At 41.7% G+C, this 22,357-nt stretch overlaps 3 protein-coding genes across 3 annotated transcripts; 1 reads left to right on the forward strand and 2 right to left on the reverse strand.

The window, feature by feature from the left end:
- The first annotated feature begins 199 nt into the window (after positions 1–199).
- On the forward strand, positions 200–11,251 carry LOC130425256 (uncharacterized). Its single transcript, XM_056751446.1, has 17 exons — positions 200–454; positions 595–647; positions 965–1,130; positions 1,248–1,300; positions 1,691–1,787; positions 1,905–1,960; positions 2,281–2,446; positions 2,564–2,616; positions 3,001–3,097; positions 3,215–3,270; positions 3,591–3,756; positions 3,874–3,926; positions 4,317–4,413; positions 4,531–4,586; positions 4,908–5,073; positions 5,191–5,243; positions 5,670–11,251. Exons 1-17 carry the CDS (start codon positions 313–315, stop codon positions 5,670–5,672), a joined length of 1,533 nt encoding a protein of 510 aa, XP_056607424.1. The 5' UTR covers positions 200–312; the 3' UTR covers positions 5,673–11,251.
- Positions 11,252–14,576: 3,325 nt separating this feature from the next.
- On the reverse strand, positions 14,577–15,277 carry LOC130424994 (polyadenylate-binding protein 3-like). Its single transcript, XM_056751021.1, has 4 exons — positions 15,248–15,277; positions 15,065–15,160; positions 14,763–14,984; positions 14,577–14,672 (listed from the first exon to the last, which is right to left on the reverse strand). Exons 1-4 carry the CDS (start codon positions 15,275–15,277, stop codon positions 14,577–14,579), a joined length of 444 nt encoding a protein of 147 aa, XP_056606999.1.
- Positions 15,278–19,206: 3,929 nt separating this feature from the next.
- LOC130424995 (embryonic polyadenylate-binding protein A-like) lies at positions 19,207–21,076 on the reverse strand. The gene is made up of 6 exons (XM_056751022.1): positions 20,235–21,076; positions 20,042–20,157; positions 19,878–19,959; positions 19,695–19,790; positions 19,516–19,614; positions 19,207–19,302 (listed from the first exon to the last, which is right to left on the reverse strand). Exons 1-6 carry the CDS (start codon positions 20,415–20,417, stop codon positions 19,207–19,209), a joined length of 672 nt encoding a protein of 223 aa, XP_056607000.1. The 5' UTR covers positions 20,418–21,076.
- Positions 21,077–22,357: the final 1,281 nt, after the last annotated feature.

Here is a 22,357-nt window from a genome sequence, read left to right on the forward strand (position 1 = left end):
GCTATTAATACCATTAGTTCTTAAGGTGTTGAGATTATTGAGATTAATTGAACTTTTGTCCAACAATTTGGATTGTATTATGTAGAGAGGTCACGTTACAGCCGTCGTTCCCGTTGCCATAGCAACGCGGGCAAAACACTTCAACTGCATCTTACATCATTGATATTGTATGAATTACTAGAGATGACGCGTTCTCCTTTATTACGTCACACAGAAAGTCTTTAAAACCCACCCGCAGAGACAGAATTGTCATTTCTCTTCACAGCACAACCGATTCAACATATAACAGCGACCAACATATATACAGAGCAAATGGCGAAAACTCAACAATCTCGATTAGGAAAAGTGTTTTATGAATTATTTTGTTTGCCTGTTATTCTCGACTGCCATTGCGAGGAGTGTGAACCGAGAGACATCTTGAGCGTTTCAACTGAATCTGAAGTGTTTGTCACAGGTAAAAAACTCGTTTCTCTAAAGTTATTTGTGGCTAATGTCAATTCTGCTATGTGTACACTTTAATTCATCAATGTATAATACATTTAATCGACGAACGATGTCCGTTTAGTAAGTTGATGAATTTGTTTTCATGTATAGCACAAACAAGCTTGATCTCACTAATGGCAGATAACAATCAAGACAACGTGGAGGTAAAATGTCTTTCTTTTGATTTCCTTTAATATCAAATTCACAAGAAAACATTGCTTTGTAAATTCTAGTGCTGTGATGAGCTTTTGTTCCTTCATGATAATATTGAGCTGTTTAATAGCTTGTAAATGATTAATATTGCCTGTAAAACAGTAATATTTGTTGACATTGATATTAACCAAAGTCCTACTATAGAAAGTCATGTAAGTTTGTCTAAAGTGTCATTTTTGTCATTGTATAACACATGTGTATATTTTAATGTATTGACAGCTGTACAACAGTTTGTTTTGTCTTTTTTCCTCCAATTCTTTTTGATCAGATTGTTCCCCGTAAAAAGGGAAAGTGGAAAAAGAGGCTAAAAGTGGTCAAAGATTTCTTTTGTGAGCCACTTATCCTCGACTGCTCATGCGAGGAGTGTAAGCTAAAAGAATCTACTGAGATCAAGTCCAAGAGCATCGATGAAGAATCTGAGGTGTACGTCACAGGTATAAACTTTTTCTCTATATGTGTCTAATGTCAATTCTGCCCAGTAATGTATAAAATACATTTAAATGAAGAACGATGTCTGTTTATTAAGTGAATACTCTCGTTTTCAAATATAGCACAGACAAGCTTGATCTCACTTGTTGAAGATAAAACACAAGACACCGAGGAGGTAAAATGTCTCTCTTTTTATTTCCATTAATATCAAATTCACAAGAAAACATTGCTTTGTAAATTCTAGTGCTGTGATGAGCTTTTGTTCCTTCATGATAATATTGAGCTGTTTAATAGCTTGTAAATGATTAATATTGCCTGTAAAACAGTTATAATGGTTAAAATTGATATTAACCAAAAAACTTATATAAAAAGTCATTTTTTAAGTATGTCTAAAGTGTCATTTTTGTCATTGTATAACACATGTGTATATATATTAATGTATTTACAGCTGTACACGAGTTTGTTTTGTCTTTTTTTCTCCATTTACTTTTGATAAGATTGCTCCTCGTAAAAAAGATAAATGGAAAAGGAGCAAAAAGTGGTCAAAAATGTATTTTTTATGCAGGTTTTCTTCGACTGCTTAAGCGAGTTGTGTAGTCCTGAAGCATCTCCTGAGCTCGACTCCCAGAGCATTGATGAAGAATCCGAGGTGTACGTCACAGGTATAAACTTTTTCTCTATATGTGTCTAATGTCAATTCTGCCCAGTAATGTATAAAATACATTTAAATGAAGAAGAATGTCCGTTGATTGAGTGAATACTCTTGTTTTCAAATATAGCGCAAACAACCCTGATCTCACTTTTCGAAGTCAATGCCACACAAGACAACGTGGAGGTAAAATGTCTTTCTTTTGATTTCCTTTAATATCAAATTCACTAGAAAACATTGCTTTGTAAATTCTAGTGCTGTGATGAGCTTTTGTTCCTTCATGATAATATTGAGCTGTTTAATAACTTGTAAATGATTAATATTGCCTGTAAAACAGTTATAACGGTTATCACTTATATTAACCAAAAAACTAATATAAAAAGTCATTTTTTAAGTATGTCTAAAGTGTCATTTTTGTCATTGTATAACACATGTGTATATTTTAATGTATTGACAGCTTTACAACAGTTTGTTTTGTCTTTTTTTCTCCAATTCTTTTTGATCAGATTGTTCCCCGTAAAAAGGGAAAGTGGAAAAAGAGGCTAAAAGTGGTCAAAGATTTCTTTTGTGAGCCAGTTATCCTCGACTGTTCATGCGAGGAGTGTAAGCTAAAAGAATCTACTGAGATAAAGTCCAAGAGCATCGATGAAGAATCTGAGGTGTACGTCACAGGTATAAACTTTTTCTCTATATGTGTCTAATGTCAATTCTGCCCAGTAATGTATAAAATACATTTAAATGAAGAACGATGTCTGTTTATTAAGTGAATACTCTTGTTTTCGAATGTAGTGCAAACCAGCTTGACGTCACTTGTTGAAGATAACACACAAGACACCGAGGAGGTAAAATGTCTTTCTTTTTATTTCCATTAATATCAAATTCACAAGAAAACTTTGCTTTGTAAATTCTAGTGCTGTGATGAGCTTTTGTTCCTTCATGATAATATTGAGCTGTTTAATAGCTTGTAAATGATTAATATTGCCTGTAAAACAGTTATAATGGTTAACTTTGATATTAACCAAAAAACTTATATAAAAAGTCATTTTTTAAGTATGTCTAAAGTGTCATTTTTGTCATTGTATAACACATGTGTATTAATGTATTGACAGCTGTACACGAGTTTGTTTTGTCTTTTTTTCTCCATTTACTTTTGATAAGATTGCTACTCGTAATAAAGATAAATGGAAAAGGAGCAAAAAGTGGTCAAAAATGTATTTTTTATGCAGGTTTTCTTCGACTGCTTAAGCGAGTTGTGTAGTCCTGAAGCATCTCCTGAGCTCTACTCCCAGAGCATTGATGAAGAATCCGAGGTGTACGTCACAGGTATAAACTTTTTCTCTATATGTGTCTAATGTCAATTCTGCCCAGTAATGTATAAAATACATTTAAATGAAGAAGAATGTCCGTTGATTGAGTGAATACTCTTGTTTTCAAATATAGCGCAAACAACCCTGATCTCACTTGTCGAAGTCAATGCCACACAAGACAACGTGGAGGTAAAATGTCTTTCTTTTGATTTCCTTTAATATCAAATTCACTAGAAAACATTGCTTTGTAAATTCTAGTGCTGTGATGAGCTTTTGTTCCTTCATGAAAATATTGAGCTGTTTAATAGCTTGTAAATGATTAATATTGCCTGTAAAACAGTTATAATGGTTAACATTGATATTAACCAAAAAACTTATATAAAAAGTCATTTTTTAAGTATGTCTAAAGTGTCATTTTTGTCATTGTATAACACATGTGTATATTTTAATGTATTGACAGCTGTACAACAGTTTGTTTTGTCTTTTTTTCTCCAATTCTTTTTGATCAGATTGTTCCCCGTAAAAAGGGAAAGTGGAAAAAGAGGCTAAAAGTGGTCAAAGATTTCTTTTGTGAGCCACTTATCCTCGACTGCTCATGCGAGGAGTGTAAGCTAAAAGAATCCTCTGAGATCAAGTCCAAGAGCATCGATGAAGAATCTGAGGTGTACGTCACAGGTATAAACTTTTTCTCCATATGTGTCTAATGTCAATTCTGCCCAGTAATGTATAAAATACATTTAAATGAAGAACGATGTCTGTTTATTAAGTGAATACTCTTGTTTTCAAATATAGCACAGACAAGCTTGACGTCACTTGTTGAAGATAACACACAAGACACCGAGGAGGTAAAATGTCTCTCTTTTTATTTCCTTTAATATCAAATTCACAAGAAAACATTGCTTTGTAAATTCTAGTGCTGTGATGAGCTTTTGTTCCTTCATGATAATATTGAGCTGTTTAATAGCTTGTAAATGATTAATATTGCCTGTAAAACAGTTATAATGGTTAACATTGATATTAACCAAAAAACTTATATAAAAAGTCATTTTTTAAGTATGTCTAAAGTGTCATTTTTGTCATTGTATAACACATGTGTATATATATTAATGTATTGACAGCTGTACACGAGTTTGTTTTGTCTTTTTTTCTCCATTTACTTTTGATAAGATTGCTCCTCGTAAAAAAGATAAATGGAAAAGGAGCAAAAAGTGGTCAAAAATGTATTTTTTATGCAGGTTTTCTTCGACTGCTTAAGCGAGTTGTGTAGTCCTGAAGCATCTCCTGAGCTCTACTCCCAGAGCATTGATGAAGAATCCGAGGTGTACGTCACAGGTATAAACTTTTTCTCTATATGTGTCTAATGTCAATTCTGCCCAGTAATGTATAAAATACATTTAAATGAAGAAGAATGTCCGTTGATTGAGTGAATACTCTTGTTTTCAAATATAGCGCAAACAACCCTGATCTCACTTGTCGAAGTCAATGCCACACAAGACAACGTGGAGGTAAAATGTCTTTCTTTTGATTTCCTTTAATATCAAATTCACTAGAAAACATTGCTTTGTAAATTCTAGTGCTGTGATGAGCTTTTGTTCCTTCATGATAATATTGAGCTGTTTTTATAACTTGTAAATGATTAATATTGCCTGTAAAACAGTTATAACGGTTATCACTGATATTAACCAAAAAACTAATATAAAAAGTCATTTTTTAAGTATGTCTAAAGTGTCATTTTTGTCATTGTATAACACATGTGTATATTTTAATGTATTGACAGCTGTACAACAGTTTGTTTTGTCTTTTTTTCTCCAATTCTTTTTGATCAGATTGTTCCCCGTAAAAAGGGAAAGTGGAAAAAGAGGCTAAAAGTGGTCAAAGATTTCTTTTGTGAGCCAGTTATCCTCGACTGTTCATGCGAGGAGTGTAAGCTAAAAGAATCTACTGAGATCAAGTCCAAGAGCATCGATGAAGAATCTGAGGTGTACGTCACAGGTATAAACTTTTTCTCTATATGTGTCTAATGTCAATTCTGCCCAGTAATGTATAAAATACATTTAAATGAAGAACGATGTCTGTTTATTAAGTGAATACTCTTGTTTTCAAATGTAGTGCAAACCAGCTTGACGTCACTTGTTGAAGATAACACACAAGACACTGAGGAGGTAAAATGTCTTTCTTTTTATTTCCATTAATATCAAATTAACAAGAAAACTTTGCTTTGTAAATTCTAGTGCTGTCATGAGCTTTTGTTCCTTCATGAAAATATTGAGCTGTTTAATAGCTTGTAAATGATTAATATTGCCTGTAAAACAGTTATATTTGTTAAATGGGTCACATGGTGGGAATACGTGCTTTTCTGTGTTTTGGTGTGTAATAAGTTGCCCTTGGATGTATTAGACAGGTAAAATTGCAAAAATGTAAGCGTTGGAACAAAAGATGCATTCGAAAGCGAATGCTCACCCAGACCAGCCTTAAACGCCTTGTGCAACCACACCCCCACAAATCTACGTCAGCTGGTGGTCTGATTTGACTAAGACCACCCAAATCTACTCTCAAGTAAGGTGGTGTACCTGTCTGTACAATTGCAGTGACGCAGAGCAGCGGACTTCTCCCTTCTGATGGCGGATCCTCCTCGGTGAGTGGACTCTTCCTCAGTGGCGGATTTCTCCTCCGGAGCGCAGACTTCCCCTGGGCGTCTCGGCAGCGAGCTATAGATTTAGAAGAGCAGGTCCTTTTCAGGACCAATATTACCTCCGGGCATCAGATGCGAAGCCCCTTGGAGCTCCCGCCTTCGGGAGGTCGAGCCCAAGAGGAGGCATCGCAGAGATGACGGCCGTGCTTCCCCGGGCCGGAGATGCACGTTGAGCTCACTAGACGTGGAGTATGCCGTTTGCGGCTTGCTCCTGTCTGATGTGAAGCCCCTTAGAGCTCCTGCCTCTGGGCGGTCGAGCTCAGGAGGCAACGCAAAAGTGAGGGCCGTGCTTCCCCGGATTTCCCCGAAGATCCACGTGGAGCTCATTAGACGTCGGGTATCCCGTCCGCGGCGTGCTCCTGTCTGAAGGGCTCAGGGAGCTATTACTTTCCTGGACAGTGAGGTAGCTAAGGGCAATGTTGACCACCCAGATGGTCTAGCAGCCCTGGTGCTCCACGGATGCTGCCACTAGGAGGAGTCGACAAAGTCTCCCAAGCTGCTTTCACCCTCCACGCTTTGGCGGTCAATAGGGTCCAAAACGTTTTGGGGACCCATTGGGTCATATGCCAGAGCGTTTGGATCTGGTTGATGGGAAGGTCAACACAGCTGTGCACCGCCACAGGCCTCGCGCCTCGAGCGACGAAGGTCAGGGTGTGTGCCCTGGGTTGGACGAGGTCCACGATAGTGGTCCAAGGATCTGTAGCTCAACCTTGCAAGATGAAGCTCGGAAGGTCCGCCTTCTTGGACACCGCGCAGGCTGGGCTGGATGGTGACACTGGCTTCCCCGGGCCGGAGATGCACGTTGAGCTCACTAGACGTGGAGTATGCCGTTCGCGGCTTGCTCCTGTCTGATGCGAAGCACCTTAGAGCTCCTGCCTCTGGGCGCTCGAGCTCAGGAGGCAACGCAAAAGTGTGGGCCGTGCTTCCCCGGACTTCCCCGGAGATCCACGTGGAGCTCATTAGACGTCAGGTATGCCGTCCGCGGCGTGCTCCTGTCTGAAGGGCTCAGGGAGCTATTACTTTCCTGGACAGTGAGGTAGCCAAGGGCAATAATGACCACCCAGGTGGTCTAGCGGCCCTGGTGCTCCACGGATGCTGCCACTTGGAGGAGTCGACAAAGTCTCCCAAGCTGCCTTCACCCTCCACGCTATGGCGGTCAATAGGGTCCAAATGTTTTGGGGACCCATTGGGTAATATGCCAGAGCGTTTGGATCTGGTTGATGGGAAGGTCAACCCGGCTGTGCACCGCCACAGGCCTCGCGCCTCGAGCGACGAAGGTCAGGGTGTGTGCCCTGGGTTGGACGATGTCCACGATAGTGGTCCAAGGATCTGTAGCTCAACCTTGCACGATGAAGCTCGGAAGGTCGGCCTTCTTGGACACCGCGCAGGCTGCGCTGGATGGTGACACTGTGGAGATACTCTATGGTGAAGAAGCAGACTGTTCCGTGACCCGATCATCTATGGATGCTGAGGTCCTGCGCACAGCCTGCCCTCCATCAGCCCCGCCACCCCGCGGTGGCCCCTCTGATACTGGGCCCTCCAAGGATGGCCCGTCAGCGATGTGGAGCCACGCAGGAGGAGGCCTCTACCCTGTTGGATAACTGGCGAGGGTGATGTGGGCATGTGAACGTCTTTCGTCAGCCACTGGCTTGCCGATCGTTCGCACCTCGCGTCGTCTGACCGTTCCCCAAGAGACGGTCCCACCGTCTTGTTCCTAAACCACGCGCCGGAAACGGTGTGTGGTGATGATGAGATGTTGCAAGCTGTGTTCTTGGGTATGACAGACCCATCTTCGAGTCTGACGGGCATGACGCCTATACTGAACGTATGGTTTGTCCTCAGGTGTGGCGGTCACAGCGGCTACGTTCTCCGGAATGTTGCCGCAACCCTGTCTGTCCCCTTTGCGTGACCGCCGCCATGGCGAGGTTGAACGCTTCAGTGAACGTCGGGGGTGATCGGGGATTCCCGTGTTTGTTATTCCGCCAGCTTCGGCTCGCGGGTCATTCATGCCCCGACACGCTCACCTGGCTCGTCCCCGATGGGCGGTGGTGACCGTCCCATATCGGACAAGACTCGACAACGTGCTCTGTCATAACATCTGATAGCTACCTCCGGTCATCAGATGCGAAGCCCCTTGGAGCTCCCGCCTTCGGGAGGTCGAGCTCAAGAGGAGGCATCGCTGAGATGACGGCCGTGCTTCCCCGGGCCGGAGATGCACGTTGAGCTCACTAGACGTGAAGTATGCCGTTCACGGCTTGCTCCTGTCTGATGCGAAGCCCCTTAGAGCTCCTGCCTCTGGGCGGTCGAGCTCAGGAGGCAACGCAAAAGTGAGGGCCGTGCTTCCCCGGACTTCCCCGGAGATCCACGTGGAGCTCATTAGACGTCGGGTATGCCGTCTGCGGCGTGCTCCTGTCTGAAGGGCTCAGGGAGCTATTACTTTCCTGGACAGTGAGGTAGCTAAGGGCAATGTTGACTACCCAGGTGGTCTAGCGGCCCTGGTGCTCCACGGATGCTGCCACTTGGAGGAGTCGACACGATACACGATGAAGTCGTTGCACGATGAAGCTCGGAAGGTCCGCCTTCTTGGACACCGCACAGGCTGGGCTGGATGGTGACAATGTGGAGATATTCTATGGTGAAGAAGCAGACTGTTCCGTGACCCGATCATCTATGGATGCTGAGGTCCTGCGCACAGCCTGCCCTCCATCAGCCCCGCATCCCCGCGGTGGCCCCACTGATACTGGGCCCTCCAAGGATGGCCCGTCACGCAGGAGGAGGCCTCTACCCTGTTGAGTAACCGCCTCAGAGGGGCCCTGACAGGAGAGCCGTGGCGATGGAGAGTACACACTCTCTCCGGGCTTCCCCCAGTGATATCGCTGCCTTCCGCAATCTCCTCGTGACGTTGCGTCGCCCGGCGGTAACACTAAGCAGGTAAGTAGGCAGAGCAGTCAAACCTCTCCGGGGTCCCACCCTGTGTAAGGTGACCGCTCTGTCAGCCACTAACCAGCCTCCCTGGCACGGTGAAGCAGATCATCCTCCGGTTTCGCAACACGGCACCTGCCGTTACGCACGATCCATCTCGCTCATCACAATCGCCTGGAGGGTAAGTTTCTTGGTTAACATAACCTCGTCACCAGGTTCTCAGGAGCGCGACTCCGGCCGCGCTCCGTACCCTTTTAGGACCGTAGGTCTGCGGCGTGCTCCTGTAGGACCGTAGGTCCTACATGGCCTTTGGGCATGTGAGCCCCTCGGAGACGCCTCTCGTCCTTATTGCGATGAAGGCCGCTCTTGATGGCGCTTGCATCTGCAAGAGGGTAGGGACCTCCAGTATTCTTCGTGTCCCATGGGTGCCTGGAAATTGGGCGGTAGTCTTCTGAGATACCGGCCTGGTTACGTGCCCAAGGTTCCCACACTCCCTTCCGGGTCCAGGTGGTGAACCTGCAGGCGCTCCCCTCGGGAGAGAAGACCCAACCTCCTACGTGTTGTGTCCAGCGCACTGCGCCTCTACTTGGACCGCACATAGAGCATTAGCTCTGAGCAGCTCTTGTGTGTTCAGAAGCGGGACCAGGGGAGGGCTGTCTCAGACAGAGGCTTGCGGATTGAATTGTGGGCGAACAGTATTAGCTTGTTGTGTTTTTTGTTGTTGACTAGTTTTGTTTCCAGACTTGCTCATATCTAGTTTAAGTGCTAAAGACAATCTTCTCTGTTAAGGTCTCTCTATAGTAAATAATATTTGTTTTTTGACAGCCCTATTAGTTATTTTGATGTGTGCGTGAGCGTCCTCTACAGTAATATCATCTTCTTTTGTTTCCATGTTTTATCTCCGGGTTTCCGGCGACGCCTGAGATTGACAGATCCAGCTCCGGTTCGGCCTGAGGATGTCCCCCTGATGGCCTTTCTCTGTTTTTTCTCTATCTTCTCTTTTCTCTCAAACTTAGCTACTAATAGTATTGCAAATAGCTGGTTCGCTTAATAGATGATAGATAAATGGGCTAAACATGTAATAGTAGCAGTAAATTATCTTATTATTCTATATAATATGATGCAATTCTCAAAGCATTGTAGCAAGTGAGGGCCTTCAGGTTGACATGGTCGATCTAATACGCTCGTCTACATCTCATTCAATTTTGATACAATAATTTAATAACACTTTGAATATAATGGTCTGATTACTAGTTATTTATCCACCCAATGATTAATTTTAAGAAAATTCAGGATAACAGTCCAACACCGCGGTATAATGAGCACACGCACGCTCTTAAGAGAGCAGCCCGGAAAATGGAGCGTAACTTTAAAAAAACTAAACTAGTGGTTTTTCGCAGAGCATGGAAGAATAAAATTTGAACTTACAGGAAAGCCCTAAAAACTTCTCGATCAGCCTTCGTTTCATCAATAGTCAAAAAAAATCAGCAAAATCGACACAAAAATGAACCATCAGCGTCATTAGATGTTTTGACATCAGCATAGTATTATTATATTATATTGCAATAAGCTATTAGACCTTTAGATATAAAGTATAAAGATATAGATCATATTAAATCTATCATCTAGATTTAGCTTGTAGAGATGCAGCAGTAGTGCCAGAGGAGAACTGGTTCCCCTGGCTGGGTCTGGGTTCTCCCGAGGTTTTTTTCTCCACTGGAGTTTTGGGTTCCTCGCCACTGTTTGCACACTTGCTGCACTTGTTTTGCCCGCCGGGGGGCTGCTGACATCAGCTTTAGAATTTTTTTCCTATCAAATGTTGCATGTTGCTCTCCTTAGTCTGATATGATGCTCTGCAGAAAGAACAGTTTTTCGTGTAACAGCTGCGACATTAATGATCCACAAGAAAGACAACGTAGCTCAGAATGATAAAAAAGCGTTGTGTTCTGCAACACACAGAGAAGCGAAGAAAAAGAGAATGAAACTCAATAAAACGATCTGCTTTGACAACAGAATGCATAACATCTGCACTGATTTCTTTCTCATCCAGACACAACCTCTACCTCCACTAGAATAGGCTTTGTGCCATTAACCAGGGTCAGTCGTCTCATCGAAGCCTTAATAAAAACTAATGTTCAGGACAAGTAAACTGTCCATGCTGCAAATGCCTTAAAATAATCAAACAATCTATTTTAATAATACAAATAATAGACAGAAACGTATGTTTGTCCAACAATAACATGTAAAATAGTGCTAATGTAATGTCTGAACATAATATACCTGTGACAATAAGAGTTGTTTCTATTTAAATAGCTCTGTTCACACATTTAGTATATATATTTTTATATTAAAAACGTTGAAGACCCCTGGTTTAATGTATCGGTTATAGTTAAAATGTTTTCATGTAAAGCTGCTTCATGAAAATTATAAAAAGCGCTATTTAAATAAAAGTTGAGTTCAGTTAAGTTGGGTGAGTACTAAACACAATTTTATTTAATGTTTTTACTTAAGTTCATGTGTCAAATCTCTTGTGTAAATAAACTTATTTTTGAACTATATTGTGCTCCTTGTCCAATGTACCTTATTTACACAAGATAATTCAACACTTTGTTCCAGTTCCCAGCATGCTTTGTGTGAGACTCCACTAGGAGAGAACAACAGTCCTGGATGTTTCATGCTTTACTATTGGAGGGCTCTGTCATGCCAAAATAAGATTAAACAATGTGAATTAGCTCGTAATGTTTAAAAAAAAAGCTTTTGTGTATGTGTGTGCGCGCGCGCGTGTGTGTGTGTGTGTGTGTTGTGTGTGTGTGTGTGTGTGTGTGTGTGTGTGTGTGTGTGTGTGCGTGCGTGCGTGTGTGTGTGTGAATGTTGGTCACATTGAGGAGCTTGTAAATAGGCTCACCCTTTCATTTATGTGTAGCATGTGTGATCTGCATTGTGTTAGATTTATGGATGGTTGTTGGTCATTCATTTCCTAAGGCTGCCCAAAAATGGGCACTACCAGTTCATTAAGGAGTTATTTTATTTTCACCAATTCATCAAGACTACATATCATACTAATAAGGAACGAGTCGTAAATATGTCTGTACGTTAGTATTGATCATGAATTACTACACAATGAAACAGTAAAATAACACAAAATTCACCACAGTGTTAGGAAGGGAGATGAAGAACAAGATTCTGGTGGAGTTTGGAGAAAACAATTTGATTTCATATTTTTTTATTAAGTTTTAGTTTTTGTATAGAGAGACCACATTTTTTATTTGGAGTGCAATTATTGAAGAATGAAACAATTAAACAGTATGAAAACTTCATTTTAAAAAATTCAATTATGTATGATTTAATTTAAAGTTTATTGTAATTTGATACTGAATGTGATTTTGAATGAATATAAAACTTTGGCACTAAATGATTCTCAAAGCAAAATAAAAAAATTCACTCCTATCCGCTTGTCAAGCCTGACGACAAATAATTTATGAATCCGTATCCAAGTGCTCTGAATACCTATAGGCAAACACCAAAAAATGCGAATATTCACTTATTGTTTACTGTAAAACGACGATCCCAACAGATCGTTACGGTAATACCCCATGTAGACAAGCAATTTTTACCTAATAGACTTTTTGGATTTTAAAGCGATTTTTTATATTTAACTACTATCCACACAAAACGATGATACGGAGGATTTACAGATTCGTATTTCTTAACTTTTATTAATACATTTTAATTTATTTTTCAGCTTTTTCATTGCATTATTTAATGTTGTATTAACTTATTTACGTCTAAGAGTTTAATATTTTACATGTTCTTTATGATATCGTTCGAAGGTCGTTTGCACATGACGTCACGTCACTGCTTTTCTGAAGCGCAAAACGCAGATGAAGAGCCGTTTATGATCGAAACTTCATCTTTTGCGTCCTTTATGCCAGCTCAAATCGATAGAAACGAGAAGCCACAAGGGGGTATGAGCGTACCAAAGATACTAAGAGGAAAAATACAATTGTCGACTGATAATCGCAGGAAAAAGCGCATTGTAAACGTGCGCCTGCGGTCCGGAGGAGCCGAGTCGGATAACTTTCGCCAGAGTACGTGTAGTGACCACTTCGTCAAAGGTTGAATGCAACTTTCATGGATGATGTTACGTCATAGGATGACGGGCTCTATGATGTTGAACAACAAGGCAGGCTCTGGGTTTTAGTGTGTCATTGACATCAGGGAAACGGCTGTGAAGACTCTCAGTTAATGTCATGACGCATGAATGCTGTATGTTAAAATTTAGTTGACTGTTTGGTCGCAAACTTGGTATGAATGCATTGTAAATAAAGCTGTTTAAAAGCCAAATAACATTCTTGTTTTCATTTGTATCATTGTATCCTGCACAATCCTACGAAACATTTACATTCGTCAATTAACATTCAAGGCGTCATACAAAATCCCACTAAACGTACACAAGATTGGCTCTTAAAATTCATGTTTGCCTCTTGTTTGCTTTTTATCCAAAGTGACTTCAGGTTGCATTAAAGTTGTAGATTCTATCAACATGTGTTCCCTGAGAATCTAATTCCTGACCTTTGCAATACAAACAAATCTGAGCTACAGGAACATTTTATGAGCAATGTAAAGTGTTCGATATGGTACATACATTCATAAAAAGTAAAGTGATGTGTTTGCTGATAAAATACTTTTCTGTATCTATATTGTTTACAAAAGCAGCTTTTAAAGCCCAGATCAATAAAAAGTCTATGCTTAGAAAAATTCAGACTCAAATTCATTCTTATGCTATTTTATTTACATTATGTACAGTTATTTACAATGACAAGCTTTGACGTGTTCATCAAAGCTTCATGTTGGTCTTGTTCCACGGGAGTGTTCTGCCATAGATCCATTTGTCTGTAAAAACACAAACACGAGTGGTTACACACTAACACAAGCACAACCGTTACATTTAACGCCACATAACCACTTTGTCTGCTCAAGCACAACCTCATAGCATTGATTCACGCATTGCTATATTCTAACAGCAGAATTCCGACACTTACAATGTCTGCGTGTCGTCTGTAGATTCACGATGCTCCAGCTGGTGGGGCAGCTCAGGCTTCTGGACTCCGAACATCTATTTAATGTCGTCCAGAACCGGCGCCCCCACGTGGATGGTGACCGATGTGAAGACTCACCCAGCTGTTACAGTAGAGAGAAAGATGTGTAAGCCATTGTTTAATTCAACTCAAAGTTTGAATGATCCAAAGTTTCATAAAGAGATTTCTACCTGTTGAGCTTGTGTTTTGACGGGAGCTGTTGCACCATCAGGCAGAATTTTGGGAATCTGAGATACTGCGGGAAACAAGAGAAAAGACAGTCGTATGAAGCAATTAAAGCTCTCCAAGAGTGTTTGTTTGTCTTATTAAATCTACAGTGATAATCCAAGAGAAACATACACAAGTCTGATTAATAAAACGTGAAGCTACTCACAGTGAGTGATAACTTCCGTATCATCACTGGGTGCAGGCAGGGCGAGCAGTCGCATAGGACGCAAGACATCCAGCTCTGCTTGGCTTGCCTGCGCACACCAACATACATCAGTCTATTATTTTAATACTATTCCTCAATTGTATTCTGTAATCTAGAAGTGGTCGAAGTGAGATCAGATGCATGATGCGTGAGCACTGACCCGGTATTCCAGAAGCACCTGAGAGACCAGCAGGCGCTGAGGCCGAGTACGAACATCATCCCACAGGACGACAGGCATCGGTGGGCGGAGACTCTCACCTGTAGACATGGAAAGATGTACATCCTCTATAAATACTTGGGAGTGAATAATAATGTGAATACGAAGGGGCTGACGAAGCATCATTTACAGAATGAGTAAGATATGAAGAGGCTACTGACTCTGAGCGAGGTCGCACGCTGCTGTCTGTCGACTGACGGGCTGGAGCGCGAGCTGGTTTTCAGGCTGATCGTCAAGGCGTTTTTGAACCTGCCACATGCATAAAACGAAGTTCAGCTAATTACATGAATTGTTATTGCCTTTCAATCTCGAGAAACCTGTAATAGTGGCTCATCTCACTTGAGGAACAGCAGACGTAAACCGTCCAGCAGGAAGCGATTCACTGCTGCTGTCCTGCTTCTCAGCCTGGGTCTTCTGCTCATTGTGACAAGACAGAGTGACCCGCAACGCCCTGCCGGCAACCACTCGCCCGTTCATGACAGACGCGGCCGTGGTCGCATCGTTGAGGGTGGAGAAGCTGACGAATCCAAAGCCTCGGCTGCGTCCGGCCTCCATCATCAACTGAACAGAGAAAAGCACTCGTTTAAGTCTTTCACTTCGATTGTTAATTACTAATCACAATAAAACAATGAGCGTCATACCTTGGCACTGATGATGCTTCCGAAGTGTGAAAACGCTCTGTACAGCTGCTGCTCACTGAAGCTGTAGGGCAGGTTACACACGTACAGACTCACCCCCTGTCGAATAGACAAGATCCAGTCAGTAACACAAGAACGCTTCAACATTCACAAAAGATTCGTTAGGTGATCAAAGGGTTTGGATACCGGGTAGTGCCTCTCATTGTCCTGAGCCATGACCTGCTGCTCAACATGACGCTCTTGAAAGGTTTTAAAGTGGCCAATGGACCTTTAAAACACAAACCAAACGAGCTCAACACTATTCGATTAGACAAGACAAAGTACAAGAAGTACAACTGAAATCCACTTACACTAGCTGGTCGTCCAACAACATGCCATCAAGCGCTTTGATGGCCTTCTCTGCCGCTTCAAAGGTGGCAAAGTGGACGAATCCATAACCTTTGGATCCATGTGCATCGCAGACCACCTTGACAACCGACATGAATTCAGACATCAGCACATGATCTACCTTATACAGGAAAACAATCAAACTGCAGATATTACCTTGCAGGACAGGATCTTCCCAAAAATTGAGAAGCTGTCATGAAGGCGGGCACCATCGATGCTGCTGGCCAGACCCTTGATGAAGATGTTCCCGACCCCAGTCGTCCTCAGAGTGGAATCACGCTGGGAGAACATGATCCGCATGGGTCTGCCCAGAAGATCCTGACACATAAGGCTGTCCATGGCGCTCTCAGCTGAAAGACAGAGTTGATAAGAGACAAGACGTAGCAAGTTTGTTTGTACGGCACACTTCACATAGCTTAATTGAAAGATGATTTACAGGAAACAACATCGAGGAGAAAAATACACAAGGCTGAAATTTCAAATTCAAATGTTTATTACCAAGATGTCAAGGTGAAGAACGGAGAGATAACTTACCATTGGCGTGGTTAACAAAGTTAACATAACCATACCGCAGGGATCGCCGAGTCACCCTGTCTCTGCAGACCCGCACGGACTGGATCGGACCGAACGGGCTGAACGTCTGATGGAGGACGAACTCGGACACTTCTGGATGAAGGTCCCCCACGAACAACGAGGCGATCTGATCCCTCGGTACGCCAGCTCCACAAGAGCTTCCTCCGATGAACGATGTCATCTGACCTGTGAAAATAACAACTCACGGACTGAGAATACGTTAAAAACAAGAAATGTTAAAACCAGACAAAAATATGACACTGAGTAATTCAGATGAAAATGTATTGATAAATGAATAAATTAACGAAATGAATGTATCAATAAAGTCAAGAAATGGAAAATGCAAATCTGAAGATCGCTCCGTCTCGTCCAGCGGCTCGTCAAATCAATGTTTGTTGTTTGTAGAAGGTACGCTACGCGCTCGTTGCCTAGTGATCGACGTTTAAGGTGATACGCAGATGACCACGTCAACGTCATGCGTCGTTTTGTAATGGGAAAAAATCGATTTATTTTTTAATAATAATTTTAAAATAATACAAATGAGAAATAGATTTAGTAATGAATTATTAACAAATTAATACATCGCCGGAATGTGGCGTTGCTTTGTATGGAGTCCGATAAAAGTGAGGATTCTTTTGACATAAATGTTTTTTTATGGGTGACCAAAAATCACAATACTAAAATAAAAAATCGTACAGTAGAAACTAAAACGATCAAATTAAAATAAAAGACCCAACTGGTCTAAAAAATAAAAAACGAGCAGCGGAACTAATACGAAGTGACGTAGGCTCAATGAACGCCTTCTCCCAAGCTGCGCGTGCCCTACAACATAACCGTATGATTAATGCATTATTTATATTCATTTATTATTCATCTAATTTATTCATTTGTAGATTTTTTATTACTGAAACCGGCTATTAGACTTTTAGTTTTTAAAGCGATTTTTAATGTTTTACGAATTAGGCCAATTTAAAATTCTACACAAAACGATGGATTTACAGATTCGGATTAACTGTTATTAATACATTTTTATTTAATTTTCAGCTTTTCCATTGCATTATTTTGTGTCGTATAAACTTATTTACGTCTGCGAGTTTAATATTTTGACAGATTCTTTTATGATATCGTTCGAATGTCGTTTTCACATGACGTCACGTCACTGCTTTTCTGAAGCGCAAAACGCAGATGAAGAGCCGTTTATGATCGAAACTTCATCTTTTGCGTCCTTTATGCCAGCTCAAATCGATAGAAACGAGAAGCCACAAGGGGGTATGAGCGTACCAAAGATACTAAGAGGAAAAATACAATTGTCGACTGATAATCGCAGGAAAAAGCGCATTGTAAACGTGCGCCTGCGGTCCGGAGGAGCCGAGTCGGATAACTTTCGCCAGAGTACGTGTAGTGACCACTTCGTCAAAGGTTGAATGCAACTTTCATGGATGATGTTACGTCATAGGATGACGGGCTCTATGATGTTGAACAACAAGGCAGGCTCTGGGTTTTAGTGTGTCATTGACATCAGGGAAACGGCTGTGAAGACTCTCAGTTAATGTCATGACGCATGAATGCTGTATGTTAAAATTTAGTTGACTGTTTGGTCGCAAACTTGGTATGAATGCATTGTAAATAAAGCTGTTTAAAAGCCAAATAACATTCTTGTTTTCATTTGTATCATTGTATCCTGCACAATCCTACGAAACATTTACATTCTTCAATTAACATTCAAGGCGTCATACAAAATCCCACTAAACGTACACAAGATTGGCTCTTAAAATTCATGTTTGCCTCTTGTTTGCTTTTTATCCAAAGTGACTTCAGGTTGCATTAAAGTTGTAGATTCTATCAACATGTGTTCCCTGAGAATCTAATTCCTGACCTTTGCAATACAAACAAATCTGAGCTACAGGAACATTTTATGAGCAATGTAAAGTGTTCGATATGGTACATACATTCATAAAAAGTAAAGTGATGTGTTTGCTGATAAAATACTTTTCTGTATCTATATTGTTTACAAAAGCAGCTTTTAAAGCCCAGATCAATAAAAAGTCTATGCTTAGAAAAATTCAGACTCAAATTCATTCTTATGCTATTTTATTTACATTATGTACAGTTATTTACAATGAAAAGCTTTGACGTATTCATCAAAGCTTCATGTTGGTCTTGTTCCGCGGGAGTGTTCTGCCATAGATCCATTTGTCTGTAAAAACACAAACACGAGTGGTTACACACTAACACAAGCACAACCTTTACATTTAACGCCACATAACCACTTTGTCTGCTGAAGCACAACCTCATAGCATTGATTCACGCATTGCTATATTCTAACAGCAGAATTCCGACACTTACAATGTCTGCGTGTCGTCTGTAGATTCACGATGCTCCAGCTGGTGGGGCAGCTCAGGCTTCTGGACTCCGAACATCTATTTAATGTCGTCCAGAACCGGCGCCCCCACGTGGATGGTGACCGATGTGAAGACTCACCCAGCTGTTACAGTAGAGAGAAAGATGTGTAAGCCATTGTTTAATTCAACTCAAAGTTTGAATGATCCAAAGTTTCATAAAGAGATTTCTACCTGTTGAGCTTGTGTTTTGACGGGAGCTGTTGCACCATCAGGCAGAATTTTGGGAATCTGAGATACTGCGGGAAACAAGAGAAAAGACAGTCGTATGAAGCAATTAAAGCTCTCCAAGAGTGTTTGTTTGTCTTATTAAATCTACAGTGATAATCCAAGAGAAACATACACAAGTCTGATTAATAAAACGTGAAGCTACTCACAGTGAGTGATAACTTCCGTATCATCACTGGGTGCAGGCAGGGCGAGCAGTCGCATAGGACGCAAGACATCCAGCTCTGCTTGGCTTGCCTGCGCACACCAACATACATCAGTCTATTATTTTAATACTATTCCTCACTTGTATTCTGTAATCTAGAAGTGGTCGAAGTGAGATCAGATGCATGATGCGTGAGCACTGACCCGGTATTCCAGAAGCACCTGAGAGACCAGCAGGCGCTGAGGCCGAGTACGAACATCATCCCACAGGACGACAGGCATCGGTGGGCGGAGACTCTCACCTGTAGACATGGAAAGATGTACATCCTCTATAAATACTTGGGAGTGAATAATAATGTGAATACGAAGGGGCTGACGAAGCATCATTTACAGAATGAGTAAGATATGAAGAGGCTACTGACTCTGAGCGAGGTCGCACGCTGCTGTCTGTCGACTGACGGGCTGGAGCGCGAGCTGGTTTTCAGGCTGAACGTCAAGGCGTTTTTGAACCTGCCACATGCATAAAACGAAGTTCAGCTAATTACATGAATTGTTATTGCCTTTCAATCTCGAGAAACCTGTAATAGTGGCTCATCTCACTTGAGGAACAGCAGACGTAAACCGTCCAGCAGGAAGCGATTCACTGCTGCTGTCCTGCTTCTCAGCCTGGGTCTTCTGCTCATTGTGACGTGACAGAGTGACCCGCAACGCCCTGCCGGCAACCACTCGCCCGTTCATGACAGACGCGGCGGTGGTCGCATCGTTGAGGGTGGAGAAGCTGACGAATCCAAAGCCTCGGCTGCGTCCGGCCTCCATCATCAACTGAACAGAGAAAAGCACTCGTTTAAGTCTTTCACTTCGATTGTTAATTACTAATCACAATAAAACAATGAGCGTCATACCTTGGCACTGATGATGCTTCCAAAGGGTGAAAACGCTCTGTACAGCTGCTGCTCACTGAAGCTGTAGGGCAGGTTACACACGTACAGACTCACCCCCTGTCGAACAGACAAGATCCAGTCAGTAACACAAGAACGCTTCAACATTCACTAAAGATTCGTTAGGTGATCAAAGGGTTTGGATACCGGGTAGTGCCTCTCATTGTCCTGAGCCATGACCTGCTGCTCAACATGACGCTCTTGAAAGGTTTTAAAGTGGCCAATGGACCTTTAAAACACAAACCAAACGAGCTCAACACTATTCGATTAGACAAGACAAAGTACAAGAAGTACAACTGAAATCCACTTACACTAGCTGGTCGTCCAACAACATGCCATCAAGCGCTTTGATGGCCTTCTCTGCCGCTTCAAAGGTGGCAAAGTGGACGAATCCATAACCTTTGGATCCATGTGCATCGCAGACCACCTTGACAACCGACATGAATTCAGACATCAGCACATGATCTACCTTATACAGGAAAACAATCAAACTGCAGATATTACCTTGCAGGACAGGATCTTCCCAAAAATTGAGAAGCTGTCATGAAGGCGGGCACCATCGATGCTGCTGGCCAGACCCTTGATGAAGATGTTCCCGACCCCAGTCGTCCTCAGAGTGGAATCACGCTGGGAGAACATGATCCGCATGGGTCTGCCCAGAAGATCCTGACACATAAGGCTGTCCATGGCGCTCTCAGCTGAAAGACAGAGTTGATAAGAGACAAGACGTAGCAAGTTTGTTTGTACGGCACACTTCACATAGCTTAATTGAAAGATGATTTACAGGAAACAACATCGAGGAGAAAAATACACAAGGCTGAAATTTCAAATTCAAATGTTTATTACCAAGATGTCAAGGTGAAGAACGGAGAGATAACTTACCATTGGCGTGGTTAACAAAGTTAACATAACCATACCGCAGGGATCGCCGAGTCACCCTGTCTCTGCAGACCCGCACGGACTGGATCGGACCGAACGGGCTGAACGTCTGATGGAGGACGAACTCGGACACTTCTGGATGAAGGTCCCCCACGAACAACGAGGCGATCTGATCCCTCGGTACGCCAGCTCCACAAGAGCTTCCTCCGATGAACGATGTCATCTGACCTGTGAAAATAACAACTCACGGACTGAGAATACGTTAAAAACAAGAAATGTTAAAACCAGACAAAAATATGACACTGAGTAATTCAGATGAAAATGTATTGATAAATGAATAAATTAACGAAATGAATGTATCAATAAAGTCAAGAAATGGAAAATGCAAATCTGAAGATCGCTCCGTCTCGTCCAGCGGCTCGTCAAATCAATGTTTGTTGTTTGTAGAAGGTACGCTACGCGCTCGTTGCCTAGTGATCGACGTTTAAGGTGATACGCAGATGACCACGTCAACGTCATGCGTCGTTTTGTAATGGGAAAAAATCGATTTATTTTTTAATAATAATTTTAAAATAATACAAATGAGAAATAGATTTAGTAATGAATTATTAACAAATTAATACATCGCCGGAATGTGGCGTTGCTTTGTATGGAGTCCGATAAAAGTGAGGATTCTTTTGACATAAATGTTTTTTTATGGATGACCAAAAATCACAATACTAAAATAAAAAATCGTACAGTAGAAACTAAAACGATCAAATTAAAATAAAAGACCCAACTGGTCTAAAAAATAAAAAACGAGCAGCGGAACTAATACGAAGTGTAGGCTCAATGAACGCCTTCTCCCAAGCTGCGCGTGCCCTACAACATAACCGTATGATTAATGCATTATTTATATTCATTTATTATTCATCTAATTTATTCATTTGTAGATTTTTTATTACTGAAACCGGCTATTAGACTTTTAGTTTTTAAAGCGATTTTTAATGTTTTACGAATTAGGCCAATTTAAAATTCTACACAAAACGATGGATTTACAGATTCGGATTAACTGTTATTAATACATTTTTATTTAATTTTCAGCTTTTCCATTGCATTATTTTGTGTCGTATAAACTTATTTACGTCTGCGAGTTTAATATTTTGACAGATTCTTTTATGATATCGTTCGAATGTCGTTTTCACATGACGTCACGTCACTGCTTTTCTGAAGCGCAAAACGCAGATGAAGAGCCGTTTATGATCGAAACTTCATCTTTTGCGTCCTTTATGCCAGCTCAAATCGATAGAAACGAGAAGCCACAAGGGGGTATGAGCGTACCAAAGATACTAAGAGGAAAAATACAATTGTCGACTGATAATCGCAGGAAAAAGCGCATTGTAAACGTGCGCCTGCGGTCCGGAGGAGCCGAGTCGGATAACTTTCGCCAGAGTACGTGTAGTGACCACTTCGTCAAAGGTTGAATGCAACTTTCATGGATGATGTTACGTCATAGGATGACGGGCTCTATGATGTTGAACAACAAGGCAGGCTCTGGGTTTTAGTGTGTCATTGACATCAGGGAAACGGCTGTGAAGACTCTCAGTTAATGTCATGACGCATGAATGCTGTATGTTAAAATTTAGTTGACTGTTTGGTCGCAAACTTGGTATGAATGCATTGTAAATAAAGCTGTTTAAAAGCCAAATAACATTCTTGTTTTCATTTGTATCATTGTATCCTGCACAATCCTACGAAACATTTACATT

This window comes from Triplophysa dalaica, chromosome 6 (assembly GCF_015846415.1).
Source record: "Triplophysa dalaica isolate WHDGS20190420 chromosome 6, ASM1584641v1, whole genome shotgun sequence".
Lineage (NCBI taxonomy): Eukaryota > Metazoa > Chordata > Actinopteri > Cypriniformes > Nemacheilidae > Triplophysa > Triplophysa dalaica.